This window comes from Canis aureus, chromosome 25 (assembly GCF_053574225.1).
Source record: "Canis aureus isolate CA01 chromosome 25, VMU_Caureus_v.1.0, whole genome shotgun sequence".
Lineage (NCBI taxonomy): Eukaryota > Metazoa > Chordata > Mammalia > Carnivora > Canidae > Canis > Canis aureus.
Window position 1 is genome coordinate 46,783,456 of NC_135635.1, and position 20,147 is coordinate 46,803,602.

Here is a 20,147-nt window from a genome sequence, read left to right on the forward strand (position 1 = left end):
GAGAAGAAGCTCAGCAACTTGCTCAAGCACTGGCAGGTAAGAAACAGAGCTGAGCTTGGTAGCCTACTCCTCGTAGCAGTGAGCCCTGCACTCTCCCGGGCTTAGGGTGACTGCCCTCAACTAAACCCCAATCAGGTGCCTTTCCTGCTGTCCTAGGCCTTCCTGGCAGCTAGTATTTGGCAGCAGGAAGAGAATAAAAGTCTGGGCAGTGATACACATTTTGTTTTGCGGCACTTTTACACATCTTTCCTAAGCAGCTTTCCAGCTAATGGCGGATGGCACAGAGTGAAAGAGTGCGCTTGGGTGATAGGCCTGCCCCCCCCCCCCCACCCGGCGGCGCCAGGTCCACAGGGCGGGCCCGGGGGCGGGGCCCCCGCGGGTGGGCGGGGACGAGCAATTGTGACCTGCCCGGTCCCTCCCCTCCCGGGCACTGTGATGCTGCGGGACAGCTGCTGGCCGGGCCTGTCTGTCCCCGGCCCCCTCCCGCCCAGTGTGTCACAACAGCGGAGGCGGCGGTATCTGGAGCAGTTGGGGTGGGCAGGCCCAGCTGGGAGGCGAGCCCGCGAGGAGAGCAGCCGCGATGGTGAGCGTTTCCGGGGCCCCGGCCTGGGGGTGGGCAGGAATCGGGGGCGCGGGGCTGGCACCCCGCCAAAAGCCGCATGTACGTGGGGGGCTAGTGGGTCCGTCGCTTTGGGTCTGCAGAGCTAGAAGTTCCTGGGATTTCAGTTCAGGCTCGAGGGGGTCCGTACCCTCGCGCGGAGGACACCCGGGGCCAGGACCCTTCGGAATAGACAAAGTAGAGACCGGAGGCGAGTTGGCCCCCAGAGGGAGCTCGGGGAGGTCGGTGCACGCAGGTGAGGAGGGGGAGGAGAGATGAGAGATGGGATTCAGAGGGGCCCCGACGGGCTGGCGGCTTGGGGCCGGGAGCGCGGTCCGGAGGATGCAGTCCAGGGGTTCCTGACGGGCAACTGGGCCATCAAAGGTCCCCAAATCCAATCAAATGTGACAGAGGACTTAGTCATAGTATCCCCAGTCTTGAAGTCTTTTTCCTTTCTCGTCTCTGAACATTTTCTTGGGTTTGGGGGCACTTACAATTTTAGTGCGCCCGGCTTCCCTGGCACCCACGCCAAGTCCCCAGTTTTTCCAGGGGTCAAAATCTGAAGGATTTTGACACACAGAAGTCTCCCTCCGGAAGGCAAGGGGACCTCAGACTTCCTTTTTTGTTTACTACCATGGCGAAGGGCTCAGTGGCGGCTCCTTTCTCCCTCCTCCGAAATCCATATCCTTTTGCAGACGCAGATCTTGCTGGAGCGGGCCTCTCCAGACCCTCTAGAATCCTTCCCGTCCCTGGAGTGGGTAAAATCGCCGCCAATTTACTTCCCGGAACGCCCTGACACCCCAGCATCTCCCGGTTCAGAGCCCTGGTATTTTGGCAGCGGGGGGTGGGTTGGAAAGATGGAGTGGCGGAGGGGAGGGAAGGGAATAAGCCTGTCTCTTAGGCCGAGGTCAGGTTCTCCAGGCAGTCTTGCTGTAGGTGTCGGTGACCCAGCCGGGCCGCGGGAAAACTCCCCTCCTCCCCCTGCTCTGCTCAGTTTGGACTGCGCCCAGGTCCTCTGGCTCCGGCTCCGGCTCCGGCTCCGGCTCCGGCTCCGGCTCCGGCCCCAGCCCCAGCCCCAGCCCCAGCCCCAGCTCCAGCTCCAGCTCCAGCTCCGCTGTTCCTAGCTGGAGGTCTGTTGGCAGCCCCTCTCTCCGGAGCATGCTCCCAGACCCACCTGGCAGCTTGAAGAACTTGGGGGATGTTGGTGACAGTGGCCAAAGGAACCCACTCCTGCCCGAGGCCCCTGCTGTGAGGCCATAGAAGAGACCCAGAGAAGAATTTTGACTCCTGGCTCTGCAGCTAGCTATGTGACTTCAAGAAGATCGTTTAACCTCTCTAGAGAAAACTGGTTTTCTCATTTACAACATGAAAGAGGGTTACAATACAATTCCCAAGGCTCCACATAGCTTTACTGTTTTAAACTTTTTATTGTGGAGAATTTCAAACATACACAGAAGAGGAGAGAATGGTATAATGAACCCCAATATACCAATGTATATGCCTCATCCAATTTCAACAATTACCTACTTTTGACAAGTCTTGCTTCACTTATTCCCCTTTTCCACACTTCCTATTATTTTGAAGCAAATCCTAGGCAACATACTCAAAATTTGATATTTAATATTTATAATGTCTAGTATTGTCATGCTGTATAATTTTCAAAGTGCTTTTTCTTGCATGTTTTAATTTTGACCTGCGTGCCATAGCAATTCTCATAGTAGAGCCTACAGGGAACTTACAGGGGATCCAATGATCATAATCTAGCCCTCTGAGCAAACTTTGTGTATTCAATAGGCAAGTTTCTGAAAATGTCAGGTAAATAAAATTTTTCAACAGTAAAACCTTATTTTAAATGTAGATGTTTAATTGAAAACCTATGGTTGAATATTTTGGAAAGAAAATATCTTTTATTTATTTTGAAACTGAATTTTGTAAAGCAGGTTCTGTTTAAAATATTTAATTACATTGGCAGCATTGTCTTTTTTTTATAAATTTATTTTTTATTGGTGTTCAGTTTGCCAACATATAGAATAACACCCAGTGCTCATCCCATTAAGTGCCCATCTCAGTGCCCGTCACCCAGTCACCCCCACCCCCTGCCAACCTCCCCTTCCACCACCCCTAGTTCATTTCCCAGAGTTAGGAGTCTTTCATGATCTGTCTCCCTTTCTGATATTTCCCACTCATTTTTTCTCCTTTCCCCTTTATCCCTTTCACTATTTTTTATATTCCCCAAATGAATGAGACCATATAATGTTTGTCCTTCTCCGATTGACTTATTTCACTCAGCATAATACCCTCCAGTTCCATCCATGTTGAAGCAAATGGTGGGTATTTGGCAGCATTGTCTTAATGGGAAAACATATTTAATTGACCATTTTTCACTCATGGAACCTCTTTTTAAAAACCTCTTGACTTGTTCCTGAAAGGCTAAAATGACATATCTAATAAACATAGACCCAAAGAATCCTACCCATGCAGAAAGGACTTCATTTCCTTCAGGCAGCCATTCTCTAGGATTTCCTTCCCTCTTGGGGGTTGGAGGAAGAATTCTGCTGTGTTAAAAAGAATTAGGTTCAGCATTTCTTTTTTTTTTTTTTTTTAATTTTTATTTATTTACTTATGATAGTCACAGAGAGAGAGAGAGAGAGGCAGAGACACAGGCAGAGGGAGAAGCAGGCTCCATGCATCGGGAGCCTGATGTGGGATTCGATCCCGGGTCTCCAGGATCGCGCCCTGGGCCAAAGGCAGGCGCCAAACCGCTGCGCCACCCAGGGATCCCCTAGGTTCAGCATTTCTGTATGTTATGAGTAAGAAATGTGTTAACTAATCCTATAATTGAGCATTCCCATCTGCTCCCAGTGTCCCTCCAGTAAGCAGTTCTTTTGGGAACTGAGGCTAGGACACCTTTGGGGAAAGTGGTTGGAGACTTCTGGCCAGGTGCCCCAAGTCAAGCCCATGTCTATGATCTCAGGCACAGAGAAACCGCTTGGGTTTATGGAGAGGTGAAAACATCTGCAACTCAGCCTCCTTACTGCATTCCTCCTGAACTGTGGAGCACCAGTTCAGATGGGAATAGGCATGAAATGGCAACAAAAAGCCTGTTTCTCAAAAACGAAACAAAACAAAACCAAAACCCCAAAAAACAGAGAGGAGGGGAGACTGTTTTGGGGGTGAGATGGACTGCCTTTGTGTCTGCAGTCCTCTGCAAATTGCCTCCATGTAGTCAGGCATGGCTGATCTCTGCAGGGTCCACACTTATTTTCTGACTTCAGACCACTGCTGGTCTGCTCTTCTGGCTACTAAGGGCAGATTCCCCCAGACATTGGTGGAGGGTTATATGCCTCGGAGCAGCAGAGGAACCTGATGAACAGAATTTCCCTTGGCAGTGGCTAGGGCAAAGGTGCTGATTAAATGAGGCGTTTTCATAGGAAGCTTCCAGGATCAGGTCAGGTCCATGCAGAGCTAAAGGGCCAATGCTGTTGCAGAGTGTCCTTTCTGAGGGGGCTCTTGAGTGACCTTGAGAGGAAGATGAAAAGTTAGAAATAACTTCTGGGCAGCCACAGTGGCCCAGGGGTTCAGCACCACTTTCGGCCCTGGGCGTGATCCTGGAGACCCAGGATCAAGTCCCACGTCGGGCTCCCTGCATGGAGCCTGTTTCTCCCTCTGCCTGTGTCTCTGCCTCTCTCTCTCTCTCAATCTTGTGAATAAATAAATAAATAAATCTAAAAAAAAAAAAAAAAGAAATACCTTCTGAGGAACAATAGCTGGTGAATTCAGGACTAGTGATAGGAGGTGGGTGTACTTCACTACTCTTTCTTTGAGGGCAGAAGTGGACCAACTGCTCCTTTTCCCTCTGGCCACCAATGGACCAGTAATGCTATCTGTGGCCTTTGTGGTAGACATTTCCCTGTCTGTGTCTTCCTATTAGAATTTCTCCCAGATCTTTATCTGTAGGAAGAGAATGGGAAAATGGAGTGGGCAGTGTACACCAGTTTAAAACTCCTTAACTGTCTCTCACACTTGCCCCCAATGTCAGCTAAAGCTGATGGGCCTTCTGACACCAATGGGTCCCTCATGCTGGGACATACCCCTGCCACTCCTAAAGTTGGTCTATGTCATCCCTATTGCTGCCCTAAATGCAATGTCTTTGAACTGAGCCCCCTCTCTTGAGCTACTTTCACTCACTGATGTTAATTTAGGTCAAGTTTTTGTTCTTGCTGTTTCTGGCTTGCTATCTATTTTTTGTTCTGATTCCAAATATGCTGTAATTGAAGGGTTTTGAACAGGGATAATTCAAACAATCTTTTATGAATCACATTTTTTCTTACTTTAGTTATTCCTCCATGACACTGTGGATCTACTTTTTATTTGCCATCTTTGACCTAGATCCTAAAATATAGGTGAGTTATTAGCCCAGCCTGGCATCTAGACATAATTTGATATAATAATATGCTCCCTGAAAGCACCTGTGTGGCATTTGATTACATTGGTGCTTAGGGGATGTGAACTGGTCTCAGGTTTTTACATGCCATATACCACTGGTCCATGTCAGTTCCTTTCCTAGGTAATATGCCAGTTTTACTATTTTATGATACTTCAAAATGATATTTGAAGCTACAAAGCCTCCTTCTACAGAGGATCCTAACTAGCTGATCTTAGTCCTCTGAGAACAAAATGAATGGGAATGACTAATATTAAAATAGAAATAAGATTTATATAAGAAAAGGTTTCTTAGGGTGGATTTATAAAAGGGCTGTAAAATTCTAGAATTTCCTTTTGATGTTCTGCAAAATGTAGGCTTCTCTCCCCATGGAAGATGGAGGTAGGTGGCATAGATGCCTCATCTGCTCTGCCTTTCATGAGCCTACATGTCAGGCAAACTGTGCCATTTGTGGGACCTGCCCTAAACGTTCCTGCCTCTTGTTCATATTGTTCCCAAGCCCAACTAAAATGATCATTTTGGCATGTCTAAATTCGTCAAGGTCACTGCAGATATTCCTGTTCCAGGAAACCAAGCCAGGGTTGTTCTTTTTCTCCTTTGAACTCCCATTGTCTCTTAGGCACTGGTTACTCTGGTTAAATAGATTATAAGACCTCTCTGGGCAGAGTTTTCATTCTAATCGTCCATGTATTTATTGAGCACCCACTACATTCAAGCACTGTGCTTGATGCTGGGGATGCAGTAAGTAAATAAGGGTTTCTTGCCTTCATAAAACTTATTCTCGGGATCCCTGGGTGGCGCAGCGGTTTGGTGCCTGCCTTTGGCCCAGGGCAGGATCCTGGAGACCCGGGATCAAATCCCACGTCGGGCTCCCAGTGCATGGAGCCTGCTTCTCCCTCTGCCTGTGTCTCTGCCTCTCTCTCTCTCTCTCTGTGACTATCATAAAAAAAAAAAAAAAAAAAAAAAAAAAAAACCCTTATTCTCTCTGCTAGGAAAATCAGAAAATTGAACAAGCAACTATAATATGGTGTGATAAATACCATGATAGGAAAGAAGAGGATTATGGGAGCACATAGTAGGGGCCCTATGCTAGTTAGTGGTTTTCCAGACTTCCTGTAGGAAGTCACATTTAATGAATAGGATGGGTAGGAGTTAGCCTAGTATCTTTTGACACTTCCTCACACATAATAACACAATAAATATTTGTTGTAGAAATGAAGACAGTGAGTAACTTTTGTAGTTATCCTGGCACTAGGTCTGTGTAAGGATATGTCATACTTTTCTTGAGGAAACGAAATTACTTTATTAGGTCTCTCCCCTCTCCCTCATCTTCACTCCCTGGATTGCTGGGCAGAGAGATCCAGCAGCATACACGGGACCCCCTTCACCCCACAACATCCCTGGAGCACAGAAGTGGTCTGAGCTGTATAAACTCAGATTCAAAATGGAACTGAAGGGGGATCCCTGGGTGGCACAGCGGTTTGGCGCCTGCCTTTGGCCCAGGGGTTGATCCTGGAGACTCGGGATCGAATCCCACGTTGGGCTCCCGGTGCATGGAGCCTGCTTCTCCCTCTGCCTATGTCTCTGCCTCTCTCTCTCTCTCTGTGACTATCCTAAATAAATAAAAACAAAAAATTAAAAAAACAAAAACAAAAAACAAAATGGAACTGAAAGAGAGAAATAGTGCGAGAGAGAAAGCCTGAGCTCTGATTGGCTAGAGAGGGGAATCTGAAATCTGAGTTTGGAGTAAATTTAGGACATTAATATCCTCTGCTGGGTCAGCTTCCTCTGCACTTCAGCTCCTCCTTCTCCTTGTACACACACCAGCCCTGAGAAACAGATTCCTGGTTCTATCAGAGAAGGATGACCCATTTTCAAAGAGACCATAAGCCATTCTCAGTTTCTCTCTGCATTGGAGCTTTTTTCTGTTTGGAGTTTTGCTATAAGAGTTTGGCCTTGTTATATACTCTCAGGCTTGCATTGATGTAGATATGGGCACACCCCAGGGCCCTGGAAGTTCAGAGTGCAATGAGCCAGGAGGTTGTGTGGTGTAAAGGAAAGAACTCAAGCTGAGGTCAGAGAAGACCTGGATTCCAGTCTGGGCTCTTGCTACAGAGTTGTAAAATCTTGAATCTGTTCCTTTACCTTTCTGAGCATCAGATTTTTCATTGTAAAATGGGGAGGGAATCATATTTGGTGATCCATAAAGCCAGTCCAGTTCTAGTATCCTAAATGTTTGCAGTTGACATAACATCCCTGCTTAGGCCAGATGGATGAGGGGTGGCCTCACAAGGCCAACAGCACTGTGTCTGCTCTATGTTTATCTATGTAGAACTTCCAGGCAGGAAGATGGGGGCAGTGATGAGGCAATGGCTGGAGAAGGCTAGCTCAGTGCCTTGGCAAATTAGTTCTTAGTATTGCCAGCTTAATCAATGACTAAGTGAAATGGGACAGGAAGAGCCTGGACCCTGCAGAATAAGATACTTTAAAAATTTTTTTCTTTAGTTTTTTCTTTTTTTATTCTTTTTAGTTTGGAAAAATTTAAATCCCTGGAATAGTACTATAATGCCACTCATTCATCTATGATCTAGATTTAATAATTATTATTTTTCTGCCATATTTACTTTATCTGCTGTATTTGTTGAAGTATTTTAAAGTAAAATACAGATGTTTTAGTATTTTTCCCCAAATGTTTTAGAAGTGACTCTAAAAAATAAGGTCATTGTCATACTTAACTATACTTTCATTATCATGTTTAATAAAACTAATCAATGTCTCTATTTGTCCCCCAAATAATTTTGATTTGTTCAAACCAGAATTTAGGCCAAGTGCACATACTACATGTGGGCATTATGTTTCTTAAGTTTCTTTTGATATGGAACAATCTCTCCTATCATCTTTATTTTCCATAAACTAAAAATATATCAATTGTCCTGTAGAATGTTTCACTTTCTGGATTTATTTTACTGTTTTCTCATGTCATTTATTACTCTGATTCTTGTGTTTTCTATAATGTGAAAACTAAATTTAAAGTGTTTCATAGATTAAGGCTGAGCTTTTTTTTTTTTTTTTTTTTTTTTTTTTTTTTTTTTTTTAGAGAAAGCATGCACATGAGAATGTGAGCAGGTGGGGGTAGAGGGGCAGAAGGAGAGGGAATCTTAGGCAGGCTCCATCTGGAGCTCCAGTCATCCTCCAGTGAGGAGCTCGACACAGGCTCAATCTCATGACCCTGAGATCATGACCAGAGCCAAAATGAAGAGTTGGACACTTAACGGACTGAGCCACCCCAGGACCCCAAAACTAAGTACAAGAATTCCTGCGTGGGTGGTGTTGTGTATGTCATATTGCATCACATCAGGAGGTCCTTAATGTCTGGTTTTCTCACTATCAGTACTGTTAAAATTGATCCCAGTGTTAGGGTAGTAACTGCTGTAGTTATTTTTTCTCATTGTAACCTGTAAGTAACTGATTCTTTGGCACTATCTGAATATCTATTTCTTATGTAATTAGGAACTATCATATGGCAACATTTATTAATATATTATTCCTTGTACATTGATTAGCTGACATTCTTCAGTTAAAAAAAAAGAGCTTTCCCTCATAAAGAGTACTGTTTGAATGGGGACAAATCAGTTTTATTTATTTTCCTTTTTTTTTTTTATTTATGATAGTCATACAGAGAGAGAGAGAGAGGCAGAGACATAGGCAGAGGGAGAAGCAGGCTCCATGCACCGGGAGCCCGATGTGGGATTCGATCCCTGGGCCAAAGGCAGGCGCTAAACCGCTGCGCCACCCAGGGATCCCTTATTTTCCTTTCTTAACAACACAAAGGAGTATGGATTTTTATATACATCCTATTTCTTTTTTTTTTTCTTTCTTTTTTTTTTTGAAGATTTTATTTATATATTCATGAGATACATGGAGAGAGAGAGGCAGAGACACAGGCAGAGGGAGAAGCAGGCTCCATGCAGGGAGCCGGACGTGGGACTGGATCCCGGGTCTCCAGGATCTGGTCCTCGGCTGAAGGTGGCGCTAAACCGCTGAGCCACCCGGGCTGCCCTATATATCCTATTTTCAATCAAGTACCATCCTCCTTCTTTTTCATGCTCATACTGACTCATCTTTGGCAGTGGGAGCTTTCTGAGCTCTTATAACATCATTCCAGTCTGTGATAGCTTCTGTGCTTTCAGGCACCATAACATGTTCCAGGATCATCTTGTATATTCCTTATCTCAATCCTAGAACTCTTCATTTCTTCCAGGAGCCCTGGTTCCTGTTAGTGGCAATGGTATTGAGGGACCTTCCTTTTCTCTTGATTGATGTAGCCACTTTTGGGTTTTGGAAGCACCTATGAACATATCAGTTATTTCTGAGTCTCTTTAAGCGAGTTTAACAGAGAAAATAGCTCTTTCTAAGGGGTGTGTGTGTGTGTGTGTGTGTGTGTGAGAGAGAGAGAGAGAGAGAGAATGGGTCTTTGAAGACTGGCATCTCTATTGGTGTGTGTGAGATTAAAGGGGCATCAAAGTATAGGACACTTTTTTAAAATTCTGAATTAAGACATAAGGTGAAGGCAGAAAATAGACCTCAGAGTAGGGGTGAGTGGAATGGGAACCTGGGGTCTCTAACTTTCCACTCCTGTTTCTTCTGGGTGCAGAATAAAGCTACAAGGTAGTATCATAATGAAAATGATAATGGTAAAGGCAAAAACAACAATAATCATGGCTAACTTTTAATTTCCAGATGAGAGGAAGTTAAGTAACTCAGCCAAGGTCACACAGCATAAGTAAATTGAGAAGGTGCAATTTAAACCCTGGGGTGTGGACAACTTTGTGAGTGAAGACTTTCCCTGGCCATCAGACTCACAGAAATATAGCTGGGTTGTATTTCCAGAAAGAGATATGTTTCATACTGGTTGCTGTGAACACCTGTGCTCTGTGGTCCCCAAGGCAAGGTCATAAAGACAGGTGTAGGGTAGGTCTCAGTTCTAAAATCAAATTAGGAGGTAATGAGTCCTGGAATCTCTGACTCTTTGAGTTATTACTCAGAGCAGCTGCCCTGTTCCCATGGCCAAAGAACGTTCAAGTTCCCTCTGACTCCATGTGTTTCAGTTACCAGCCAAATCCTCTAGAGGCTCTGCTCTGGCCTGGGTTACCTAGTGCTGGAAAATGCCAGGTCACGTCATGGATAAGAACAGAAACCCACGGACCAAGCACATGCTTCCCAGCTGGGCATCATGTGCACAGGGCCACTTTGTGCTGGCCATGCTTCCTCACAGGTGGGATATGTGGAGGTGATGAGGCCATACTTCCTGGTAAAACCCCAGCTTCTGTTCAAACACACACATTCATACTCTCTTTCTCTCTCTCTCTCTCACACACAGACACCCATCCTTATCCTCAACTATTAGCACTGGGATCAATCAGGTAATCATGACTTCACACCAGAGTAACAAAGAGGTAAGGACCTTCTAAAGGTCCCCTTTAATGCTTGGCCTGACATAGGCAAGGGAGCAGGTTATGGTGGCTATAAATAAGTTTTCCAACTTATCAGAGTTTAAGAAGAGCTCATTTATATACTCCCAATTTTCCTTTGCTGATGTAAATCCTTTCTTCTACATTTGTAACCAGAACACTAAAGACACCCACGATACCTATTTACAAAGTATATTCATTAGTGTTTACCTGCTCTATGATATTCTGAGACTTTGTGTGTTAGTTTGTGTGTGTGTGTGTGTGTGTGTGTGCGCACGCGCATGAGAGAGAGAAAGAGGGAGAGAGGGGAGAGGAAGAGAGATGAATGGAAGGAAAGAGAGAGAAAGGGGACAGGAGAGGTGATGTTGTTTAGGAAGGCCTAGGCATGAATACAAATGCTGTCACTGTGTATGGTAGTGAATTTATGGACAGTTTCTGCTGTTATCATTTGTTCATCCTTTGACCTCCTTCATCAGTACAAGAATTCATGGTTTTGAATTAACCCCCTGTTGAGCCAAGTCTCAGTCCAAATGCATTGGTACCCAGACACCTGACACGTCAGACCCCACCTGGTTCTAAATGGCATGGTTGGAGGGATGGATATCCTGAGAGTTGGATGCCAGAGATAGACAAGTCTTCAGATGTGCAGGATATAGCATAAAGGCATGACCAAGTGTAGGACCCTTTGACCTTGATTCTGCATTTTCCTCACAGCGGGAGTGCATATCAGTCCACGTGGGTCAAGCAGGAGTTCAGATTGGCAATGCCTGCTGGGAGCTCTTCTGTCTGGAACATGGCATCCAGGCAGATGGCACCTTTGGTGTCCAAGGCAGCAAGGTCAATGATGATGACTCATTCACCACCTTTTTCAGTGAGACTGGTAATGGGAAACATGTGCCTCGGGCTGTCATGGTAGATCTGGAGCCTACTGTAGTAGGTGAGTATGGGTTGTAGGTGAGTATGCGCTAGGATCCTTTCCACAGAAAACAACATAAAGCTGCAGAGGCTTTGGTCCATGATAGCTAAGGAAGCAGAATCTCTAATTGGAGGGTGGGAGTGGCTCAACTAGAACCTCCCCACCCCACATTTACTTCTGTTAGCTCCTTGAAATCTCCAGTCTTTTGGAGTCTCCAGATACGATAGAAATCACAGATCTCTGCTCCCCCATTTTAGCTGTAACCTATGCAGAACGAAAGAACCTATACTTAAACTCCTTAACCTGCTAAGAAAGACTTAAATTTTTAGTCAAGATTCTTTACTAGATACTAAGAGTAAAAAAATAAAAAAAGTAGTTTTAAGAATTGTAAGAGGTCTCCAAATAGTCAATTTTCCAAAGCATAGGGTTTCTGATTTCATAATAATTGCAGTCTTTTCCCATGGGTCTGATATAACCTTGTATTACCTTATACAAAATGGAGTAAGAGCAGACACATTGTCTTACAGCCAGAAGTTGCTGTAGCTCTAGAATGAACCTCTTCTGGATCCTAGAAAACAGGAATTCTGACTTGTGTTGGTACAGGTTCTTAGTGCTTCACCTTTCCCCTGAGGTCCCCCTCACCCCCTACATCACTTCCCTGGACTCCTGGGTCAGTCCTCAGCTCAACATCAGGATTTCCTCAGCCTCAAGGCTGGTTCACCAAACAAGGAATGGGTAAGTTTCACAGAGATATCTAGGCTAAGGTCTGTAATGCCTGAACACTAATTTCCAGGGACAGCAGACTATAGGTACACAGCCCTTGGAAACATTGTATAAATACAAAATGTACAGATTACTCCCCCCAGACAACTGTGTAAATGACTGATTTCCTTGGGGTGGGGAGATTAGAATAACTCTGAAGAAAAGAGGACATGTAGCTGGGGCTTGATGCATCTTGGTCAGCCATATATCTATTTTGTGTGGACTCTTGGAGGTGAGCTGAATAGCCACCCTCTCTAGGGCTCCTGCTCTTCTAGAACCTGGAGCATGGTTCTGCTTTAAGATCATCCTAAAATATCTCTAATGCCTGACATTTATTTGGTTAGGGATAGAACAATTCCTCAGAGAGCAGATTACTTGGAATTTTTATCTGTGTACCTAGAACATTTTAGTGCAAGTGAAATTGGGTTAAAGTTTTGGGTAACTTTGCAGCATGAAAAAAAAAAAGGAAGACTTGAGGGGTCAAAGTAGAAGGAAGCCAGGGCACTTAGCTTTGATGTTTGGTGAACTTTGTGAACCTGATGCTTTTAAAAGTTCCTGCCAGCAGAGCAGCTGGCTTCTCTTTGCCTATTTGAGTCACAGGCTTCTGATTCAATTAGTGCCTATGTTACCCTGGAATTCTCTTAACCTTTTGCAGATTTATCTTTTTTATTTTAATGATTTTATTTATTTATTCATGACACACACACACACACACACACACACACACACAGAGGCCGAGACACAGGCAGAGGGAGAAGCAGGCTCCATGCAAGGAGCCCAACGTGGGACTCGATTCGGGTCTCCAGGATCAGGCCCTGGGCTGAAGGTGGCACTAAACCGCTGAGCCACCTGGGCTGCCCATTTTTGCAGATTTATTATAGGGTTGTCTGGTTCTACCTCAGTGGAGTTTTATAGGCAGAGGAAATGGAGACCCAGAAAAGTATTATATGATATTTAATGAGGGACACTTCTCTAGAAACAAGGTAAAAAGACCTGATGGTTTCTGTCCCTTGGTAGATGAGGTTCGAGCAGGAACCTACCGCCAGCTCTTCCATCCAGAACAGTTGATCACAGGGAAGGAGGATGCAGCTAACAACTATGCCCGGGGCCACTACACAGTGGGCAAGGAGAGCATCGACCTGGTGCTGGATCGTATACGGAAGCTGGTAAGTATTAACAAGGGTGGGGAATTGATGAGTTAGGCTAAAATGGATAGGCTAAGTCTGAACAGAATTAGTGAAGGCACACGACACCTAGCTACAGAATAGAGCTCTTAAGATTTGAGAATTTTTGCTTATGTACTATAAGAAGCATTCATAGGAATGATGCCCCTTTCTTCACCTGGACATTATGAACTACAGGTTGATGCCCTACCAATTCTTATTGATACTCTATGGTAGTATCTGGGGGAAATTCTAGATATAAGGAAAGCTAGCTCTTTGCTTGTTGAAAGCATAAGGTAACAAAGAATTTAACTTGGAAGAGAAGAGGAAGAGATTGTTGATACATTTGAGAACTTAAAAAAATACCATTACAAATGTCAATTAAATACATTCCTTCACTTAATTCCCATAACGATGATACAGAGAAAGTCATTTTCCTGTACTTTACAGGTGAAGAAATTGAGGGCCAGTGTGGCTCAATTATTTAGCTTCAGTCACACAATTAGAAAGTGGTAGAGTTGGGATTTGAATCTGGTTGTATGATTAAAAAGCCCTGAGTTATAGGGTAGGCCAGTTTATCTCTTTGAACTTTCATTTCCTTATCTTTACAATGGAAATGGTTGGACTTGGTCAGTGGTTCTTGGGAGCTAAGGATGCCAAATTTTTGTATATGTTCACTCTTTCTTTCTTTCTTTCTTTCTTTCTTTCTTTCTTTCTTTCTTTCAAGATTTTATTTATTTATTCATGAGAGACACACAGAGAGAGAGAGAAAGGCAGAGGGAGAAGCAGGTTCCATACAGGGAGCCTGATGTGGGACTCGATCCCAGGACTCCAGGATCACGCCCTGGACTGAAGGCAGGCACCAAACTGCTGAGCCACCCAGGCGTCCCTTTGTTCACTTTTTCTGCTTAGTGGAGAGCTCGTAGGAATTATCTGTCTCAAAGCTGTCTGTGGGCCCCAAAAGTTCAGAACCAATATCATAGATCATACCCAATGGGAAAATTTGTGACTGTTATGGATTCTCTTAGTTCTGATAAGAGCTAACATTGAGTGCTTAACTACATGTCAAGTACTTGCTCAGCATATCATGCTATCTCATTTGATAATCACGATAACCTTGTGAGATGAGTATTTTTTTATTGCCCAGTCAGGAAGAAACAGAAATCTGGAGAGGTTCAATAATTTGCTCAAGTTTTTACAGCTGGGAAATGACAAAATTGATATTAAAACTCAGGTTCTCTAACTCCATATATATGTCTGAAATTGATACCCTGAGCCACATTTCAAGGCTGGGCTGAGATGTATAGTCACAAGTTCCCACAAAACCAATGACAAGGGCAGGAAAAATGGGCAAGGATTTGGGGTTCTCAAAGGGCAAAGTTGTTAACCATTGTGGTTCTGACACTCTTATTCCTGATTCAACCAAGTCACTGGGCTGGAACCGTATACGTACCTAGTGGCATGTACTTGTACAGTTTGCCACCCAATATATTTTAGCTAGTTCTCTCCAGATCAACTCAATTCCTTTTTATTTTACTACTTCAAGGCTGTTTTTATTTTACCTACATAAAAATGTTGAGGAATGGAGTGGGGCAGATAGAGAGGATTGCCTGTCTTTGTTCACATAAAGATATTTTCATAAACTTGTCTCCATGGTTTTTTCTCATGCTCTACTCTCCCCAGACAGATGCCTGCTCTGGCTTGCAGGGCTTCCTCATCTTCCACAGTTTTGGTGGGGGCACTGGCTCTGGCTTCACTTCTCTGTTGATGGAACGCCTCTCCTTGGATTATGGCAAGAAATCCAAGTTAGAGTTTGCTATTTACCCAGCTCCTCAGGTCTCCACTGCAGTGGTAGAGCCCTACAACTCCATTCTGACCACCCACACCACACTGGAACATTCAGATTGTGCTTTTATGGTGGATAATGAAGCCATCTATGACATCTGTCGCAGGAACCTAGACATTGAGCGCCCCACCTATACCAACCTCAACCGCCTCATCAGTCAGATTGTGTCCTCCATCACTGCCTCTCTCCGCTTTGATGGGGCCCTTAATGTGGACCTCACTGAGTTCCAGACCAACCTGGTGCCCTACCCCCGCATCCACTTCCCACTGGTCACTTATGCACCCATCATATCTGCTGAGAAAGCCTATCATGAACAACTCTCCGTGGCTGAGATAACCAGCTCCTGCTTTGAGCCCAACAGCCAGATGGTGAAGTGTGACCCAAGACATGGGAAGTACATGGCCTGCTGCATGCTCTACCGGGGGGATGTGGTGCCTAAGGATGTGAATGTCGCTATTGCCGCCATCAAGACCAAGAGGACTATTCAATTTGTAGATTGGTGTCCTACAGGCTTCAAGGTGAGAGCTGATGACTTGACTTAGGGAGAAGATAGACAATTAGAGAAGCAGAAGGAGATGGGGGAGAAATACATGTAAATTCCAGGATGTTAGACATAAAATTCCATGGGAGCTTCAGGCTTCACGGGATGACATGGGAAGAAGGCTTAATATAAATATAACCATGATATCATTAATTCATTCATTTTAGGTAAGGAAGAGACTATTTGAAAGGATAATTGAGAGAAGGGGAGGAGAACAATTGCAATACTCAGAGGGACAATACAACAGAGGGAGAAAGTGCCAACTGTTCCTACCCTAATATCTGCAAGCATCCCAAAGGTCAGGTAGAGAAGGGCTTTTCTCTAAGAGGGGGAGTGAACAGGCTAGAAAGAACCCTTGCAGGCAAGTGGGATGTTCAGGATGAATGAGCAGAGGTAGTTGTTATCTGACAATAGATTAGAGAATGGAGGGATCCCTGGGTGGCGCAGCGGTTTAGCGCCTGCCTTTGGCCCAGGGCGTGATCCTGGAGACCCGGGATCGAATCCCACGTCGGGCTCCCAGTGCATGGAGCCTGCTTCTCCCTCTGCCTATGTCTCTGCCTCTCTCTCTCACTGTGTGCCTATCATAAATAAATAAAATAAAATAATTAAAAAAAAAAAAAGATTAGAGAATGGAGTTAACCAAATGATTCAAATTACCAAAGAGGTATAATTCCCTCCTTTAACAAAAGATGTGTTCCTCTCCAATTTATTTTGAAAAATTAAATATTTTTCCTGTAAGTCTTAATTAACTTAAAGTGAGGATAAGAAATTATATGTGTACTATAGGATTGTGAATCACTTATTTTGTGAAGCCCCAACATTTCCCGTTAACCAGGAATAAGCAGAAGCTGAGGAAGCCTGTTGTAGAGCAGGTGTCTGCAATCTAGAAAATGCCTCAGACTCTGAGGGTCAGTGGGTAGATATAATAGCCTGAGAAAAACCATGGATCTTAGGACTAGTAAATGTTGAATGTTAGAAGCCACTCCTTTGAGTTGCCCTGGCAAGGTAATGCAGCTGAAAGCACAAGGTAATGCTCTGTGCATGTGAACTGCTTGACCACTTTGTCCTGTTTTCCCATGGTCTTTTTGTTTTTTTTTTTAAGATTTTACTTATTTATTTGACACAGAGCACAAGCAGCAGGCAGAGGGAGAGGGAGAAGAAGGCTCCCGGCTGAGCAAGGAGCCCAATGCAGGGCTCCATCCCAGGACTCTGGGATCATGATCTGAGCTGAAGGCAGACGCTTAACCAACTGAGCCATCCAGGTGCCCCTCCATGGTCTTTTTTTTTTTTTTTAAGATTTTATTTATTTATTCATGAGAGCCAGAGAGAGAGAGAGAGAGAGAGGGAGGGAGAGACGGAGGGAGAGAGGCAGAGACACAGGCAGAGGGAGAAGCAGGCTCCATGCAGGGAGCCTGATGTGGGACTCGATTCCTGGTCTGCAGGCTCATGCCCTGGGCTGAAGGCAGCGCTAAACTGCTGAGCTACTGGGGCTACCCTCCCCCCATGGTCTTTAATGAGATTCTACTATCAAAATAACTACCATCAAAAAAAAAATAAATAACTACCATCATTTACATTAATTAGTAACCCCCAGTCATGCTTTTAATAATTTAAGAGGCTCACTCAGCACTAGGGGTATTATACCAGCTGCTACAGATACGGAGATGAGCATTTCTATTTTTCCTTGATGGGACTTATCAAAACAAGGTACCATGTGCCACTCTCTTGACTGACCTATTTGCATATGGAGCGTTGACCCTAGTAGCTGATCTCCTTTTGTAGGATTTTTCCTCACTGCTGTACTCCTACCTATATACACAATCTTTTCCCTCTAGACTACACCAATTTTTATGGGTAAGTTTTGGTCATTCTTGTGAAAACTGTCAAGATCTTCCAAAATATGGAGTTCTTTTTAAATTTTTAAAATGGTAACAAACAACAAAATGAGCTAGTAGGAAAATGAATAGGATAAAAGAAATGAGGTGTGAGGGTGGTGGGGAAGTAAACAAAAAGGAGATGCCTCTTACTCTGACTCTGTTATTTTAAGCTGAAGTTTGGGGATTATGTCCAGAAAGATAGGTAGTACTAGCATCTTTAGCTGCTTTTCAGAAAGGCACATGCTATTGAACTTCATCCTCTCATAACCTCCTCAAAGGAGTTTGTCCCTACTTGACAGTTGAAGGGATAATTACTGTTCGAGAGAGAAGAGTTGGCTCCAGGCACAAAGTTTTTTGCTGGTCAGGGTCAGATCTAGCAAAATATGTGATGCAGCAAAGTTTATATTCATTGCCCTTCCTCTTCTCAGTTTTGGTCCTTTGCCCCTGGCTCAGCATCACTTCCACCACCAAGATGCTACTTTTGTCTAAGAGGAATGATAGATAATTGCAAAGTCATTTCATGGGCTACCCACCTTGGCTATATAGCCTGTTGCAACTCCCAACTACATCTCTCAAGAGGACATACATTTTAATGCTATAAAATTGAGAGGCTGGCAAGGCATGATGACCTGGGTAGGAGGGGTATTTTTTGGGTAGAACTGTGATTCTCAGTGTCCCATAAATATTATCACAATTTGTCACCTTAGAGTTCTTCCAAATTTCTACAGTTTCTGGGATTGGCTTTGGTTTGTGATATGTGTATGAGCAGAAGGGAGATTTCTTAGATCCCTAACATCAGATGGGGTTAGGGTTAGCTTAGAGGACCCTGCTATGCTACCAGATCTTGGGAAGTTGGCTTGTTCAGGCAAGAGTTTTAATTAACTTTCTTTGACTGAAGTCCTTGTTTTTCTTCTAACAAGCCTTCCTCCCCTGAAATATGGGGCCTGGTTTTAACACTAACACCATCTCTAGGACCTTTTAGATTTTTAAATTTATCACTCTGCATTATCTCTATGATCTTTTAAACAGCCCTTTACTGTTGGTAGAGAAACTTACCTAAATTTGCTGACCGTATAACTAAGAGAAACTTTAGATGACCATGCATAAAACAATAAACCAAGTCTAGAAATTAATTTGCTTCTAAAGGGGACCTATTTCCCTTTTCAAGATAAACATATATTGTATACCCTTCCTAACAATAATCTCATTCATTACTCTCATTTGTCTACTTGAATCCCTCCACTAGCATTTCTACCTATACCAGCTCTTTCACCCTTTTCTTTTGCAGTTTTTGCTTCCAACTTTTAATTTAAATTCCACCTAGTATTTTGCAGTCTTTAGATTTTATAGCCCTTCTCTTGAATTTGCCTGCACCTCGTTCCACCCACTTTTAATTTCTCTTCACCACTTACCTCTCTTTACCTGTCTGTTTCTCCAGCCTCTTGATTCCCTCTTTTCACATCCAGGCCTGCTCCCATTCCCAACCCATGACTGTGTCTTGCTACCACACCATGTTACCAAGATAACCCCATCTTGAGTTATCCTTTGACTGCTCTGCATTTTCTTTTGTTACTCCTCTTCTTTTTCTGTTCCTCAGGTGGGCATCAACTATCAGCCCCCCACTGTGGTACCAGGAGGGGACCTGGCCAAAGTCCAGAGGGCTGTTTGCATGCTCAGCAACACCACAGCAATTGCAGAGGCCTGGGCCCGCCTGGACCACAAGTTTGATCTCATGTATGCCAAGCGGGCCTTTGTGCATTGGTATGTTGGAGAGGGAATGGAAGAAGGAGAATTTTCTGAGGCCAGGGAGGACCTGGCTGCACTGGAGAAGGATTATGAAGAAGTGGGGACTGATTCATTTGAAGAAGAAAATGAAGGGGAGGAGTTTTAAATATAACACTTTCTCCTTGGCTATGTCTCTTTATTTATACTGCTCCACTCAAAGCACATTCAAATATTCCAAGAATAACGGACTACACTCCCAAGCCCTGCCTAATTTCTGTCTTCCATTTGGAAGAGGTATCTGACACCAGTGCCTGTGGGTAACTGGGCCAAAAATGGATGCTGAACTGTTCAGACCCTCCCTTGGGTAAAAGCAGCTTTGTGTCATTAAAAAAAATGAGAGTCACTGTCTCTAGGTTAGGATGAGGCCAGGTTACATGTTGCGAAGAGGACTAATCAGGATTTTATTTTATTGTTATTTATTTTTTTAATAATAAATTTATTTTTTATTGGTGTTCAATTTGCCAACATACAGAATAACACCCAGTGCTCATCCCGTCGAGTGCCCCCCTCAGTGCCTGCCACCCATTCACCCCCACCCCCCGCCCTCCTCCCATTCCACCACCCCTAGTTCGTTTCCCAGAGTTAGGAGTCTTTTATGTTCTGTCTCCCTTTCTGATATTTCCTACCCATTTATTCTCCCTTCCCCTCTATTCCCTTTCACTATTAGTTATATTCCCCAAATGAATGAGACTAATCAGGATTTTAAATTCTAGGTTAGTCTGGGCCTACTCCAAAATGCAGCTT

At 44.1% G+C, this 20,147-nt stretch overlaps 1 protein-coding gene across 3 annotated transcripts; it reads left to right on the forward strand.

The window, feature by feature from the left end:
• The first annotated feature begins 420 nt into the window (after window positions 1–420).
• On the forward strand, window positions 421–19,528 carry LOC144297493 (tubulin alpha-8 chain). 3 transcript variants are annotated; one of them, XM_077871776.1, is made up of 6 exons: window positions 457–583; window positions 1,294–1,424; window positions 11,228–11,450; window positions 13,209–13,357; window positions 15,038–15,718; window positions 19,216–19,528. In XM_077871776.1, exons 3-6 carry the CDS (start codon window positions 11,423–11,425, stop codon window positions 19,507–19,509), a joined length of 1,152 nt encoding a protein of 383 aa, XP_077727902.1. In that variant the 5' UTR covers window positions 457–583; window positions 1,294–1,424; window positions 11,228–11,422; the 3' UTR covers window positions 19,510–19,528. The 3 variants fall into 3 exon arrangements, with proteins under 3 accessions (XP_077727901.1, XP_077727900.1, XP_077727902.1); XM_077871774.1 differs by lacking the exon at window positions 1,294–1,424 and having other exon boundaries at window positions 448–583; XM_077871775.1 differs by lacking the exons at window positions 1,294–1,424; window positions 11,228–11,450 and having other exon boundaries at window positions 421–583.
• The last annotated feature ends 619 nt before the right edge of the window (window positions 19,529–20,147 follow it).